At 46.3% G+C, this 12,923-nt stretch overlaps 1 protein-coding gene across 7 annotated transcripts in view; it reads left to right on the top strand.

The window, feature by feature from the left end:
- Positions 1-12,923, top strand: part of synj1 (synaptojanin 1) — a 100,208-nt gene that overhangs the window by 51,983 nt on the left and 35,302 nt on the right. For 5 of the 7 annotated variants that reach the window (XM_036967229.1, XM_036967233.1, XM_036967234.1 and 2 more), the window contains exons 10-14: positions 4,459-4,540; positions 4,926-5,078; positions 7,954-8,119; positions 9,297-9,320; positions 10,518-10,709. In XM_036967229.1, coding sequence (XP_036823124.1) covers positions 4,459-4,540; positions 4,926-5,078; positions 7,954-8,119; positions 9,297-9,320; positions 10,518-10,709 — 617 coding nt within the window. The remainder of the gene's footprint in view (positions 1-4,458; positions 4,541-4,925; positions 5,079-7,953; positions 8,120-9,296; positions 9,321-10,517; positions 10,710-12,923) is intronic. The other 2 variants (XM_036967231.1, XM_036967232.1) reach the window with 2 other exon arrangements.

Genomic DNA, 12,923 nt, shown 5'->3' on the forward strand with positions numbered 1-12,923 from the left:
CCCTAGTTTCTACCTTCTAAACAGCACTATCAACAAGGAAGGTCCTACAGGCCCTAATTTCTACCTTCTTAACAGCACTATCAACAAGGCAGGTCCTACAGGCCCTAGTTTCTACCTTCTTAACAACACTATCAACAAGGCAGGTCCTACAGGCCCTAGTTTCTACCTTTTTAATAACACTATCAACAAAGCAGGTCCTACAGGCCCTAGTTTCTTCCTTCTTAACAGGACTATCAACAAGGCAGGTCCTACAGGCCCTAGTTTCTACCTTCTTAACAACACTATCAACAAGGCAGGTCCTACAGGCCCTAGTTTCTACCTTCTTAACAACACTATCAACAAGGCAGGTCCTACAGGCCCTAGTTTCTACCTTCTAAACAGCACTATCAACAAGGAAGGTCCTACAGGCCCTAGTTTCTACCTTCTTAACAGCACTATCAACAAGGCAGGTCCTACAGGCCCTAGTTTCTACCTTCTTAACAGCACTATCAACAAGGCAGGTCCTACAGGCCCTAGTTTCTACCTTCTTAACAACACTATCAACAAGGCAGGTCCTACAGGCCCTAGTTTCTTCCTTCTTAACAGGACTATCAACAAGGCAGGTCCTACAGGCCCTAGTTTCTACCTTCTTAACAACACTATCAACAAGGCAGGTCCTACAGGCCCTAGTTTCTACCTTCTTAACAACACTATCAACAAGGCAGGTCCTACAGGCCCTAGTTTCTACCTTCTTAACAACACTATCAACAAGGCAGGTCCTACAGGCCCTAGTTTCTACCTTCTTAACAACACTATCAACAAGGCAGGTCCTACAGGCCCTAGTTTCTACCTTTTTAACAACACTATCAACAAAGCAGGTCCTACAGGCCCTAGTTTCTTCCTTCTTAACAGGACTATCAACAAGGCAGGTCCTACAGGCCCTAGTTTCTACCTTCTTAACAACACTATCAACAAGGCAGGTCCTACAGGCCCTAGTTTCTACCTTCTTAACAACACTATCAACAAGGCAGGTCCTACAGGCCCTAGTTTCTACCTTCTTAACAACACTATCAACAAGGCAGGTCCTACAGGCCCTAGTTTCTACCTTCTTAACAACACTATCAACAAGGCAGGTCCTACAGGCCCTAGTTTCTACCTTCTTAACAACACTATCAACAAGGCAGGTCCTACAGGCTCTAGTTTCTACCTTCTTAACAACACTATCAACAAGGCAGGTCCTACAGGCCCTAGTTCCTACCTTCTTAACAACACTACCAAGAAGGCAGGTCCTACAGGCCCTAGTTTCTACCTTCTTAACCTTCTTAACAGAACTATCAACAAGGCAGGTCCTACAGGTTCTAGTTTCTACCTTCTTAACAACACTATCAACAAGGCAGGTCCTACAGGCCCTAGTTTCTACCTTCTTAACAACACTATCAACAAGCAGGTCCTACAGGCCCTAGTTTCTACCTTCTTAACAACACTATCAACAAGGCAGGTCCTACAGGCCCTAGTTTCTACCTTCTTAACAACACTATCAACAAGGCAGGTCCTACAGGCCCTAGTTTCTACCTTCTTAACAACACTATCAACAAGCAGGTCCTACAGGCCCTAGTTTCTACCTTCTTAACAACACTATCAACAAGGCAGGTCCTACAGGCCCTAGTTTCTACCTTCTTAACAACACTATCAACAAGGCAGGTCCTACAGGCTCTAGTTTCTACCTTCTTAACAACACTATCAACAAGGCAGGTCCTACAGGCCCTAGTTCCTACCTTCTTAACAACACTACCAAGAAGGCAGGTCCTACAGGCCCTAGTTTCTACCTTCTTAACCTTCTTAACAGAACTATCAACAAGGCAGGTCCTACAGGTTCTAGTTTCTACCTTCTTAACAACACTATCAACAAGGCAGGTCCTACAGGCCCTAGTTGCTACCTTCTTAACAACACTATCAACAAGCAGGTCCTACAGGCCCTAGTTTCTACCTTCTTAACAACACTATCAACAAGGCAGGTCCTACAGGCCCTAGATCTGTCGCAGCTGGACTACTGTCAAGTATCACAAAGAGAGACATATGCAAATTACAGTATGCCCAGAACAGAGCAGCACGGCTATCTACACTCTAACCACTAGGCTACCTGCCGCCTCTACACTCTAACCACTAGGCTACCTGCCGCCTCTACACTCTAACCACTAGGCTACCTGCCGCCTCTACATTCTAACCACTAGGCTACCTGCCGCCTCTACACTCTAACCACTAGGCTACCTGCCGCCTCTACACTCTAACCAGTAGGCTACCTGCCGCCTCTACACTCTAACCACTAGGCTACCTGCCGCCTCTACACTCTAACCACTAGGCTACCTGCCGCCTCTACACTCTAACCACTAGGCTACCTGCCCCCCCTACACTCTAACCACTAGGCTACCTGCCGCCTCTACACTCTAACCACTAGGCTACCTGCCGCCTCTACACTCTAACCACTAGGCTACACGGAGAACTAACATCAATGGCATGCATGTCCATCTCTCCTGGCTCAAAGTAGAGAAGAGATTGACTTCGTCACTACTTGCCTTTGTGAACGGTATTGACATGTTGAAAGCACCGAGCTGTCTGTTCATACGACTAGCACCCAGATCAGACACCCATAGATACCCCACAAGACATGCCAGCAGAGGTCACAGTCTCCATGTCCAGACTTCCACATCAGGTCACTAAAGCATCAGGTCACTAAAGCATCAGGTCACTAAAGCATCAGGTCACTAAAGCATCAGGTCACTAAAGCATCAGGTCACTAAAGCATCAGGTCACTAAAGCGTCAGGTCACTAAAGCGTCAGGTCACTAAAGCGTCAGGTCACTAAAGCGTCAGGTCACTAAAGCGTCAGGTCACTAAAGCGTCAGGTCACTAAAGCGTCAGGTCACTAAAGCGTCAGGTCACTAAAGCGTCAGGTCACTAAAGAATCAGGTCACTAAAGCATCAGGTCACTAAAGCGTCAGGTCACTAAAGCGTCAGGTCACTAAAGCGTCAGGTCACTAAAGCGTCAGGTCACTAAAGCGTCAGGTCACTAAAGCGCCAGGTCACTAAAGAATCAGGTCACTAAAGCATCAGGTCACTAAAGCGAGAAGATTTAAAAAAATAAATATGTATTACACAACACCTCACAGGGACTATGAAGAGCCACACGCATTCTAACACACAGTCTACACACACACACACACACACACACACACACACACACACACATATTGTAATTCTGTGGTATTGTGGATTTTATATTGTAATAATGTCTTGCATAATGTTATGGGTTATTGATAATGTAAACCCTGTTTGGACCTTAAGAAGAGTTGCCTTGGCAGCAGCTAATGAGGAAGAGTTGCCTTGGCAGCAGCTAATGAGGAAGGGTTGCCTTGGCAGCAGCTAATGAGGAAGGGTTGCCTTGGCAGCAGCTAATGAGGAAGGGTTGCCTTGGCAGCAGCTAATGGGGAAGAGTTGCCTTGGCAGCAGCTAATGGGGAAGGGTTGCCTTGGCAGCAGCTAATGAGGAAGGGTTGCCTTGGCAGCAGCTAATGGGGAAGGGTTGCCTTGGCAGCAGCTAATGGGGAAGAGTTGCCTTGGCAGCAGCTAATGGGGAAGGGTTGCCTTGGCAGCAGCTAATGAGGAAGGGTTGCCTTGGCAGCAGCTAATGAGGAAGGGTTGCCTTGGCAGCAGCTAATGAGGAAGGGTTGCCTTGGCAGCAGCTAATGAGGAAGGGTTGCCTTGGCAGCAGCTAATGAGGAAGGGTTGCCTTGGCAGCAGCTAATGAGGAAGGGTTGCCTTGGCAGCAGCTAATGAGGAAGGGTTGCCTTGGCAGCAGCTAATGGGGAAGGGTTGACCAGGCAGGAGCTAATGAGGAAGGGTTGCCTTGGCAGCAGCTAATGAGGAAGGGTTGCCTTGGCAGCAGCTAATGAGGAAGGGTTGCCTTGGCAGCAGCTAATGAGGAAGGGTTGCCTTGGCAGCAGCTAATGGGGAAGAGTTGCCTTGGCAGCAGCTAATGGGGAAGAGTTGCCTTGGCAGCAGCTAATGAGGAAGGGTTGCCTTGGCAGCAGCTAATGGGGAAGGGTTGCCTTGGCAGCAGCTAATGGGGAAGGGTTGCCTTGGCAGCAGCTAATGGGGAAGGGTTGCCTTGGCAGCAGCTAATGGGGAAGGGTTGCCTTGGCAGCAGCTAATGAGGAAGAGTTGCCTTGGCAGCAGCTAATGAGGAAGGGTTGCCTTGGCAGCAGCTAATGAGGAAGGGTTGCCTTGGCAGCAGCTAATGGATCCTAATAAATCCTCAACTCTCTTCTCCCCCTCTCCTCCTCCTCCTCCCCCCTCCCCCACTCCTCCTCCCCTCTTCCTCCTCTCCTCCTCCCCCTTCTCCTCCTCCCCCTTCTCCTCTCCTCCTCCTCCTCCTTCTTCTCCTCCCCTCTCCTCCTCCTCTCCTTCTCCTCCTCCTCTCCCAGGTCTCAGAGTGGTACCCTCAGGACCAACTGTCTAGACTGTCTAGACAGAACCAACAGTGTCCAGGCCTACTTCGCTTTGGAGGTGAGACACACACATTCAGTCTCACACATGGACTTTAAGTTAATGGATCTCTATTTTAAGAAGCTCCTCTGTGACATTAATGTGTAGCTGGCAAAGCATGACTCATATTTGAGGAATCTCCTACCCTGACTGACCCTCTCTCCATCCCTCCTCTCATCCCTCTCTCCTCCTCCTCCCTTCCCATCCCTCTCCTCCTCCCTCTCTCCTCCTCCTCCTTCTCCCTCTCCTCCCTCTCTCACCCCTCTTTCCTCTCCTCCTCCTCCCTTCCTCCCTCTCCTCTCCTCCTCCTCCCTTCCTCTCCTCCTCCTCCCTTCCCTTCCTCTCCTCCCTCTCTCCTCTCCTCCTCCTCCCTTCCTCTCCTTCTCCCTCTCCTCTCCTCCCCTAGATGTTACCTAAACAGCTAGAGGACATGGGTCTGACAGAGAAGCCCCAGCTGGTAGCCAGGTTTCAGGAAGTGTTCAGGTCCATGTGGACGGTTAACGGAGACTCTGTCAGCAAGATCTACGCTGGGACTGGAGCCCTGGATGGAAAGGCTAAGGTAGAAGAATATACACAGACACACAGACAGACACACAGACAGACACACAGACAGACACACAGACAGACACACAGACAGACAGACAGACAGACAGACAGACAGGCAAGATCTACGCTGGGACTGGAGCCCTGGATGGAAAGGCTAAGGTAGAAGAATATACACACACACAGACAGACAGACACACAGACAGACAGACACACAGAACCACAGACACACAGAACCACAGACACACAGAACCACAGGCACACAGAACCACAGGCACACAGACACAGACAGACACAGACAGACAGACACACAGACAGACACAGACAGACAGACAGACAGAACCACAGACACACAGAACCACAGACACACAGAACCACAGGCACACACGCAGACAGACACGCAGACGGACAGGCAGACGGACACGCAGACGGACAGACAGACGGACACACAGACGGACAGACGGACAGACGGACAGACAGACAGGCAAGATCTACGCTGGGACTGGAGCCCTGGATGGAAAGGCTAAGGTAGAAGAATATACACACACACAGACAGACAGACACAAAGACAGACAGACACACAGAACCACAGACACACAGAACCACAGGCACACAGAACCACAGGCACACAGAACCACAGGCACACAGAACCACAGGCAGACACAGACAGACACAGACAGACACAGACAGACACAGACAGACACAGACAGACACAGACACACAGACAGACACAGACACACAGACAGACACAGACAGACAGACAGAACCACAGACACACAGAACCACAGACACACAGAACCAGGCACACACGCAGACAGACACGCAGACGGACAGGCAGACGGACAGGCAGACGGACACGCAGACGGACAGGCAGACGGACACACAGACGGACAGACGGACAGACGGACAGACAGACAGACAGGCAAGATCTACGCTGGGACTGGAGCCCTGGATGGAAAGGCTAAGGTAGAAGAATATACACACAGACAGACAGACAGACAGACACACAGACAGACAGACACACAGAACCACAGACACACAGAACCACAGACACATAGAACCACAGACACACAGACACACAGAACCACAGGCACACAGAACCACAGGCACACAGAACCACAGGCACACAGAACCACAGGCACACAGAACCACAGGCACACAGAACCACAGGCACACAGACACAGACAGACAGACAGACAAACAGACAGAACCACAGACACACAGAACCACAGACACACAGAACCACAGGCACACACGCAGACAGACACGCAGACAGACAGGCAGACGGACACGCAGACGGACAGGCAGACGGACACATAGACGGACAGACGGACAGACACACACACAGAACCACAGACAGACACAGACAGAACCACAGACAGACACAGACAGACACACAGACACAGACAGACAGATCTATCGATCTATCTATTCTGGGACTACAGCCCTGGACAGAAAGTCTTAAGGTAAAATAACACTAACACCATGTAGACTAGATGTGTGTGCTCTGTTAACTCCTGTATGTGTGTGTGCTATATCTTCCCCTTTTTGCTGTCCTCTGGACCTCTCCACCTGTTGGGTAAGTTGACGATCCAGTCACTGTCCTGCCTTTCACCTGTATTACCCTGTTCCTGTCTGGATGTGGTGATGGTTTCCTCATTAAGGGGGGTTTGTCTGTGTGTCTCCTGTCAAATCAAATGTTACTGGTTCCACAAATGTTTGTGTTTCTAGCGCCAACAGTGCAGTAATATCTAGATAAATGCTTGTGTTTCTAGCTCCAACAGTACAGTAATATCTAGATAAATCCTTGTGTTTCGAGCTCCAACAGTGCAGTAATACCTAATGCTTGTGTTTCTAGCTCCAACAGTGCAGTAATATCTAGATAAATGCTTGTGTTTCTAGCTCCAACAGTACAGTAATACCTAATGCTTGTGTTTCTAGCTCCAACAGTGCAGTAATATCTAGATAAATGCTTGTGTTTCTAGCTCCAACAGTACAGTAATACCTAATGCTTGTGTTTCTAGCTCCAACAGTGCAGTAATATCTAGATAAATGCTTGTGTTTCTAGCTCCAACAGTACAGTAATACCTAATGCTTGTGTTTCTAGCTCCAACAGTGCAGTAATATCTAGATAAATGCTTGTGTTTCTAGCTCCAACAGTGCAGTAATATCTAGATAAATGCTTGTGTTTCTAGCTCCAACAGTGCAGTAATATCTAGATAAATGCTTGTGTTTCTAGCTCCAACAGTGCAGTAATATCTAGATAAATGCTTATGTTTCTAGCCGGCTAGTAACAGTGACTAAGGGTTGGGGTTGGGCTGTAAACCTACAGGACAGTAGATCTCCAGGAAGAGGGTTGGACTGTAAACCTACAGGACAGTAGATCTCCAGGAAGAGGATTGGGCAGCCCTGCTTTAAGTGAATTACCAGTGGTTGTCACATTATTATATGGTGGTAAATGACCAATCATCACCATGTAAAAGACCATGTGATCATGATTACTGGGAGGAGTCCTTTGGATAAAGAAAATGAATGAATGAATCTATGTGTGTATTTGTGGCATTAAGGTCCTGTCATTCCCGCGGACTTGTGATCTCTCCTGATTTACCGACATAAACCAATCTGGGATATTTTCTTTGCCCTTCATTCTATATGTTCCGTGTTGTGCAGATGACGTGAAAATAGTATTATTCTCCTTTTTCCTGGTGATGATCCAAGATGGTGGGTGAAGTTGTGTAGTGTCTGTAAAGTGAAGTACTCATCTCGCTTCTCCTCTCTCTCTCTCTCTCTCTCTCTCTCTTTCTCTCTCTCTTTCTCTCTTTCTTTCTCTCTGTCTCTCTTTCTGTCTCTCTCTTGTCTCTCTGTCTCTCTCTGTCTCTCTGTCTGTCCAGGGGGGTAAGTTGAAGGACGGTGCTCGCTCTGTGACCAGAACCATCCAGAATAACTTCTTTGACAGTTCAAAGCAGGAGGCCATTGACATCCTCCGACTGGGCTCAACACTGAACAGTGACCTGGCAGACAAGGCCCGGGCCCTACTCACCACGTCCAGTCTTTACGGTAATACCACACACTGCTCACCACCTCCAGTCTTTACGGTAATACCACACACTGCTCACCACCTCCAGTCTTTACGGTAATACCACACACTGCTCACCACCCCCAGTCTCTACGGTAATACCACACACTGCTCACCACCTCCAGTCTTTACGGTAATACCACACACTGCTCACCACCTCCAGTCTCTACGGTAATACCACACACTGCTCGCCACCTCCAGTCTTTACGGTAATACCACACACTGCTCACCACCTCCAGTCTTTACGGTAATACCACACACTGCTCACCACCTCCAGTCTTTACGGTAATACCACACACTGCTCACTACGTCCAGTCTTTACGGTAATACCACACACTGCTCATCACCTCCAGTCTTTACGGTAATACCACACACTGCTCACCACCTCCAGTCTTTACGGTAATACCACACACTGCTCATCACATCCAGTCTTTACAGTAATAACACACACTGCTCACCACCTCCAGTCTTTACGGTAATACCACACACTGCTCACCACCTCCAGTCTTTACGGTAATACCACACACTGCTCATCACCTCCAGTCTTTACGGTAATACCACGCACTGCTCACCACCTCCAGTCTTTACGGTAATACCACACACTGCTCATCACATCCAGTCTTTACAGTAATAACACACACTGCTCATCACCTCCAGTCTTTACGGTAATGCAGGAACATCCCAATGAGACCCACATAATGGGGATGAATGGGGTTTCCTCTATCTAGCTTATGTAACTCCTAGTCTGCATCCAAAATGGCACCCTATTTCCTCCATAGTGCACTACTTTCAACCAGAGCCTATAGATTGGTAGTGCACTATGTAAGGAATAGGGTGCCATTTTGAATGCAACCCCTAGCTAGCGGTGTAATCTTCCTGAGACGGCCCTCTCTGTCGAGGGACAGATTAAACCTGTGTCACTCTGCTGCTGCTGTGAAGACTGGTCGTCTGGTCTGATAACACACACAGTGACTCTAATGCTGTTATCTGTTTAACCGTTACTTAACCCTCTACATCCATCTCCCTCTCTCCTTCTCTCCCTCCCTCTCTCTCTCCCTCTCTCCCTCTCTCTCTCTCTCTCCCTCTCTCTCCCTCTCTCTCCCTCTCTCTCTCCCTCTCTCTCTCCCTCTCTCTCTCTTTTGCCTACGCTCACGCTAGTCACTGAGCCTATCTTACAATCAGGTACAGTAGAACGGAACATACGTGTGTGTGTGTGTGTGTGTGTGTGTGTGTGTGTGTGTGTGTGTGTGTGTGTGCATAATTGGATGTCTGGTCTGATGAACATCCTGTGTTTATAGTTGTAATTCCTTTGTGTATTTCTTCACAGTAGTGTTGTGTTCCTAGTGATCCCCTGTGCTTGTGTTGAACCCCCAGATTACATCACGTCTTTATTTATGGACTCAATTTCAGGAAGTGTCCACTTCAGGAAGTGTCCACTGAAATTCTCATTCAAATTGTCTTCATAGCCTTTCAATGAGGGGAAAAAAATTGGAATTTGGTTTACTTTCTGAATTGAAATGGAATTGAAACCCCAACCCTGTTCACCAAGCCATGAATATATTTGTGGAAAAATCCTTGGTCATGTTTTTTTTTTACAGTCCCATGTGTTACTCACCCTGGGTAAGTCGTACTGTCTGCCTGGTACGAACTTCAAATCATTTTGCTACCGTGATTTCGACATTTAATTTCTCAGTAAAAGCCTGGGATATAATGGACTGTGGAATAAAGAGTAACCAAGACTTATTTATTCATCTGTCCCAGTTCCTGACATTCTTTTCTCATATTTATTTACCTATCCCAGTTCCTGACATTATTTTCTCATATTTATTTACCTGTCCCAGTTCCTGACATTCTTTTCTCATATTTATTCTCCTGTCCCAGTTCCTGACATTCTTTTCTCATATTTATTTACCTGTCCCAGTTCCTGACATTCTTTTCTCATATTTATTCTCCTGTCCCAGTTCCTGACATTCTTTTCTCATATTTATTCTCCTGTCCCAGTTCCTGACATTATATTCTCATATTTATTCACCTGTCCCAGTTCCTGGCATTCTTTTCTCATATTTATATACCTGTCCCAGTTCCTGACATTCTTTTCTCATATTTATATACCTGTCCCAGTTCCTGACATTCTTTTCTCATATTTATTCTCCTGTCCCAGTTCCTGACATTCTTTTCTCATATTTATTTACCTGTCCCAGTTCCTGACATTCTGTTTCATATTTATTCACCTGTCCCAGTTCCTGACATTCTTTTTCATATTTATTCAATCTTCTGAACTCTTCCAATGGACTCTCTCTGTCTCTGTCTCTCTCTCTCGCTCTCTCTCTTCCTCCATCAACTTCCTCTTCCTCTCTAACGCCGTCTCCTCTCCCCCAGCCTCTCCCAGAGTTCTACTGGGAATGTGTCAGAACCACCAGAAATACACCCGTCCCAAACAGATCAGGGTGTCAGTGGGTACGTGGAACGTCAACGGGGGAAAACAGTTCCGCAGCATCGCCTTCCGCAACCAGACCCTCAACGATTGGCTGCTGGACGCTCCGATGAAGGCCGGGCTCCCAGACTTCCAGGGTGAGGGTGAAGATGGGTTTTGTTCACCTAAAATGGTTGTTTAGGACAGCGTTTTCTCAGTTGTGTTGTGTCCCTCAACTAGTTCACCCTGATTAATCTAGTCGTGGGGTTGAGGATGAGGAGTTGTTCACCCTGATTCACCTTAGTCATGGGGTTGAGGATGTTGTTCACCTGATTCATCTAGTCATGGGGTTGAGGATGTTGTTCACCCTGATTCATCTAGTCATGGGGTTGAGGAGTTGTTCACCCTGATTCATCTAGTCATGGGGTTGAGGATGTTGTTCACCCTGATTCATCTAGTCGTGGGGTTGAGGATGAGGAGTTGTTCACCCTGATTCATCTAGTCGTGGGGTTGAGGATGAGGAGTTGTTCACCCTGATTCATCTAGTCGTGGGGTTGAGGATGTTGTTCACCCTGATTCATCTAGTCATGGGGTTGAGGATGTTGTTCACCCTGATTCATCTAGTCATGGGGTTGAGGATGTTGTTCACCCTGATTCATCTAGTCATGGGGTTGAGGATGTTGTTCACCCTGATTCATCTAGTCATGGGGATGAGGAGTTGTTCACCCTGATTCATCTAGTCATGGGGTTGAGGATGTTGTTCACCCTGATTCATCTAGTCATGGGGTTGAGGATGTTGTTCACCCTGATTCATCTAGTCATGGGGTTGAGGATGTTGTTCACCCTGATTCATCTAGTCATGGGGTTGAGGATGTTGTTCACCCTGATTCATCTAGTCATGGCGTTGAGGATGTTGTTCACCCTGATTCATCTAGTCATGGGGTTGAGGATGTTGTTCACCTGATTCATCTAGTCATGGGGTTGAGGATGTTGTTCACCCTGATTCACCTTAGTAATGGGATTGAGGATGATGAGTTGACAAGTTGAATCAGGGGTGCCTGTTCTGGAATAGGTCAGATACATGGAATGGCTGGGGGTCCCTGAGGAGAGGTTAAAAACCTCAGGTTTAGGCTGTGTCTTTGGTTATTCCTGGATTAGGGGCCAGTACTAGTGTGCATGATGTATACATCAGTCTATCCTATATACTGTTCATTAGTATAGAACAGTTAGATAGAGCCTGTTCATTAGTATAGAACTGTTAGATAGAGCCTGTTCATTAGTATAGAACAGTTAGACAGAGCCTGTTCATTAGTATAGAACTGTTAGATAGAGCCTGTTCATTAGTATAGAACTGTTAGATAGAGCCTGTTCATTAGTATAGAACTGTTAGATAGCGCCTGTTCATTAGTATATAGAACTGTTAGATAGAGCCTGTTCATTAGTATATAGAACTGTTAGATAGAGCCTGTTCATTAGTATAGAACTTTTAGATAGAGCCTGTTCATTAGTATAGAACTGTTAGATAGAGCCTGTTCATTAGTATATAGAACTGTTAGATAGAGCCTGTTCATTAGTATAGAACTGTTAGATAGAGCCTGTTCATTAGTATAGAACTGAATATTAGATAGAGCCTGTTCATTAGTATAGAACTGAATATTAGATAGAGCCTGTTCATTAGTATAGAACTGAATATTAGATAGAGCCTGTTCATTAGTATAGAACTGAATATTAGATAGAGCCTGTTCATTAGTATAGAACTGAATATTAGATAGAGCCTGTTTATTAGTATAGAACTGAATATTAGATAGAGCCTGTTCATTAGTATAGAACTGAATATTAGATAGAGCCTGTTCATTAGTATAGAACTGAATATTAGATAGAGCCTGTTCATTAGTATAGAACTGAATATTAGATAGAGCCTGTTCATTAGTATAGAACTGTTAGATAGAGCCTGTTCATTAGTATAGAACTGTTAGATAGAGCCTGTTCATTAGTATAGAACTGTTAGATAGAGCCAGTTCATTAGTATAGAACTGTTAGATAGAGCCTGTTCATTAGTATAGAACTGTTAGATAGAGCATGTTCATTAGTATAGAACTGTTAGATAGAGCCTGTTCATTAGTATAGAACTGTTAGATAGAGCCAGTTCATTAGTATAGAACTGTTAGATAGAGCCTGTTCATTAGTATAGAACAGTTAGATAGAGCCTGTTCATTAGTATAGAACTGTTAGATAGAGCCTGTTCATTAGTATAGAACTGAATATTAGATAGAGCCTGTTCATTAGTATAGAACTGAATATTAGATAGAGCATGTTCATTAGTATAGAACTGTTAGATAGAGCCTGTTCATTAGTATAGAACTGTTAGATAG

Source organism: Oncorhynchus mykiss, chromosome Y (assembly GCF_013265735.2).
Source record: "Oncorhynchus mykiss isolate Arlee chromosome Y, USDA_OmykA_1.1, whole genome shotgun sequence".
NCBI lineage: Eukaryota > Metazoa > Chordata > Actinopteri > Salmoniformes > Salmonidae > Oncorhynchus > Oncorhynchus mykiss.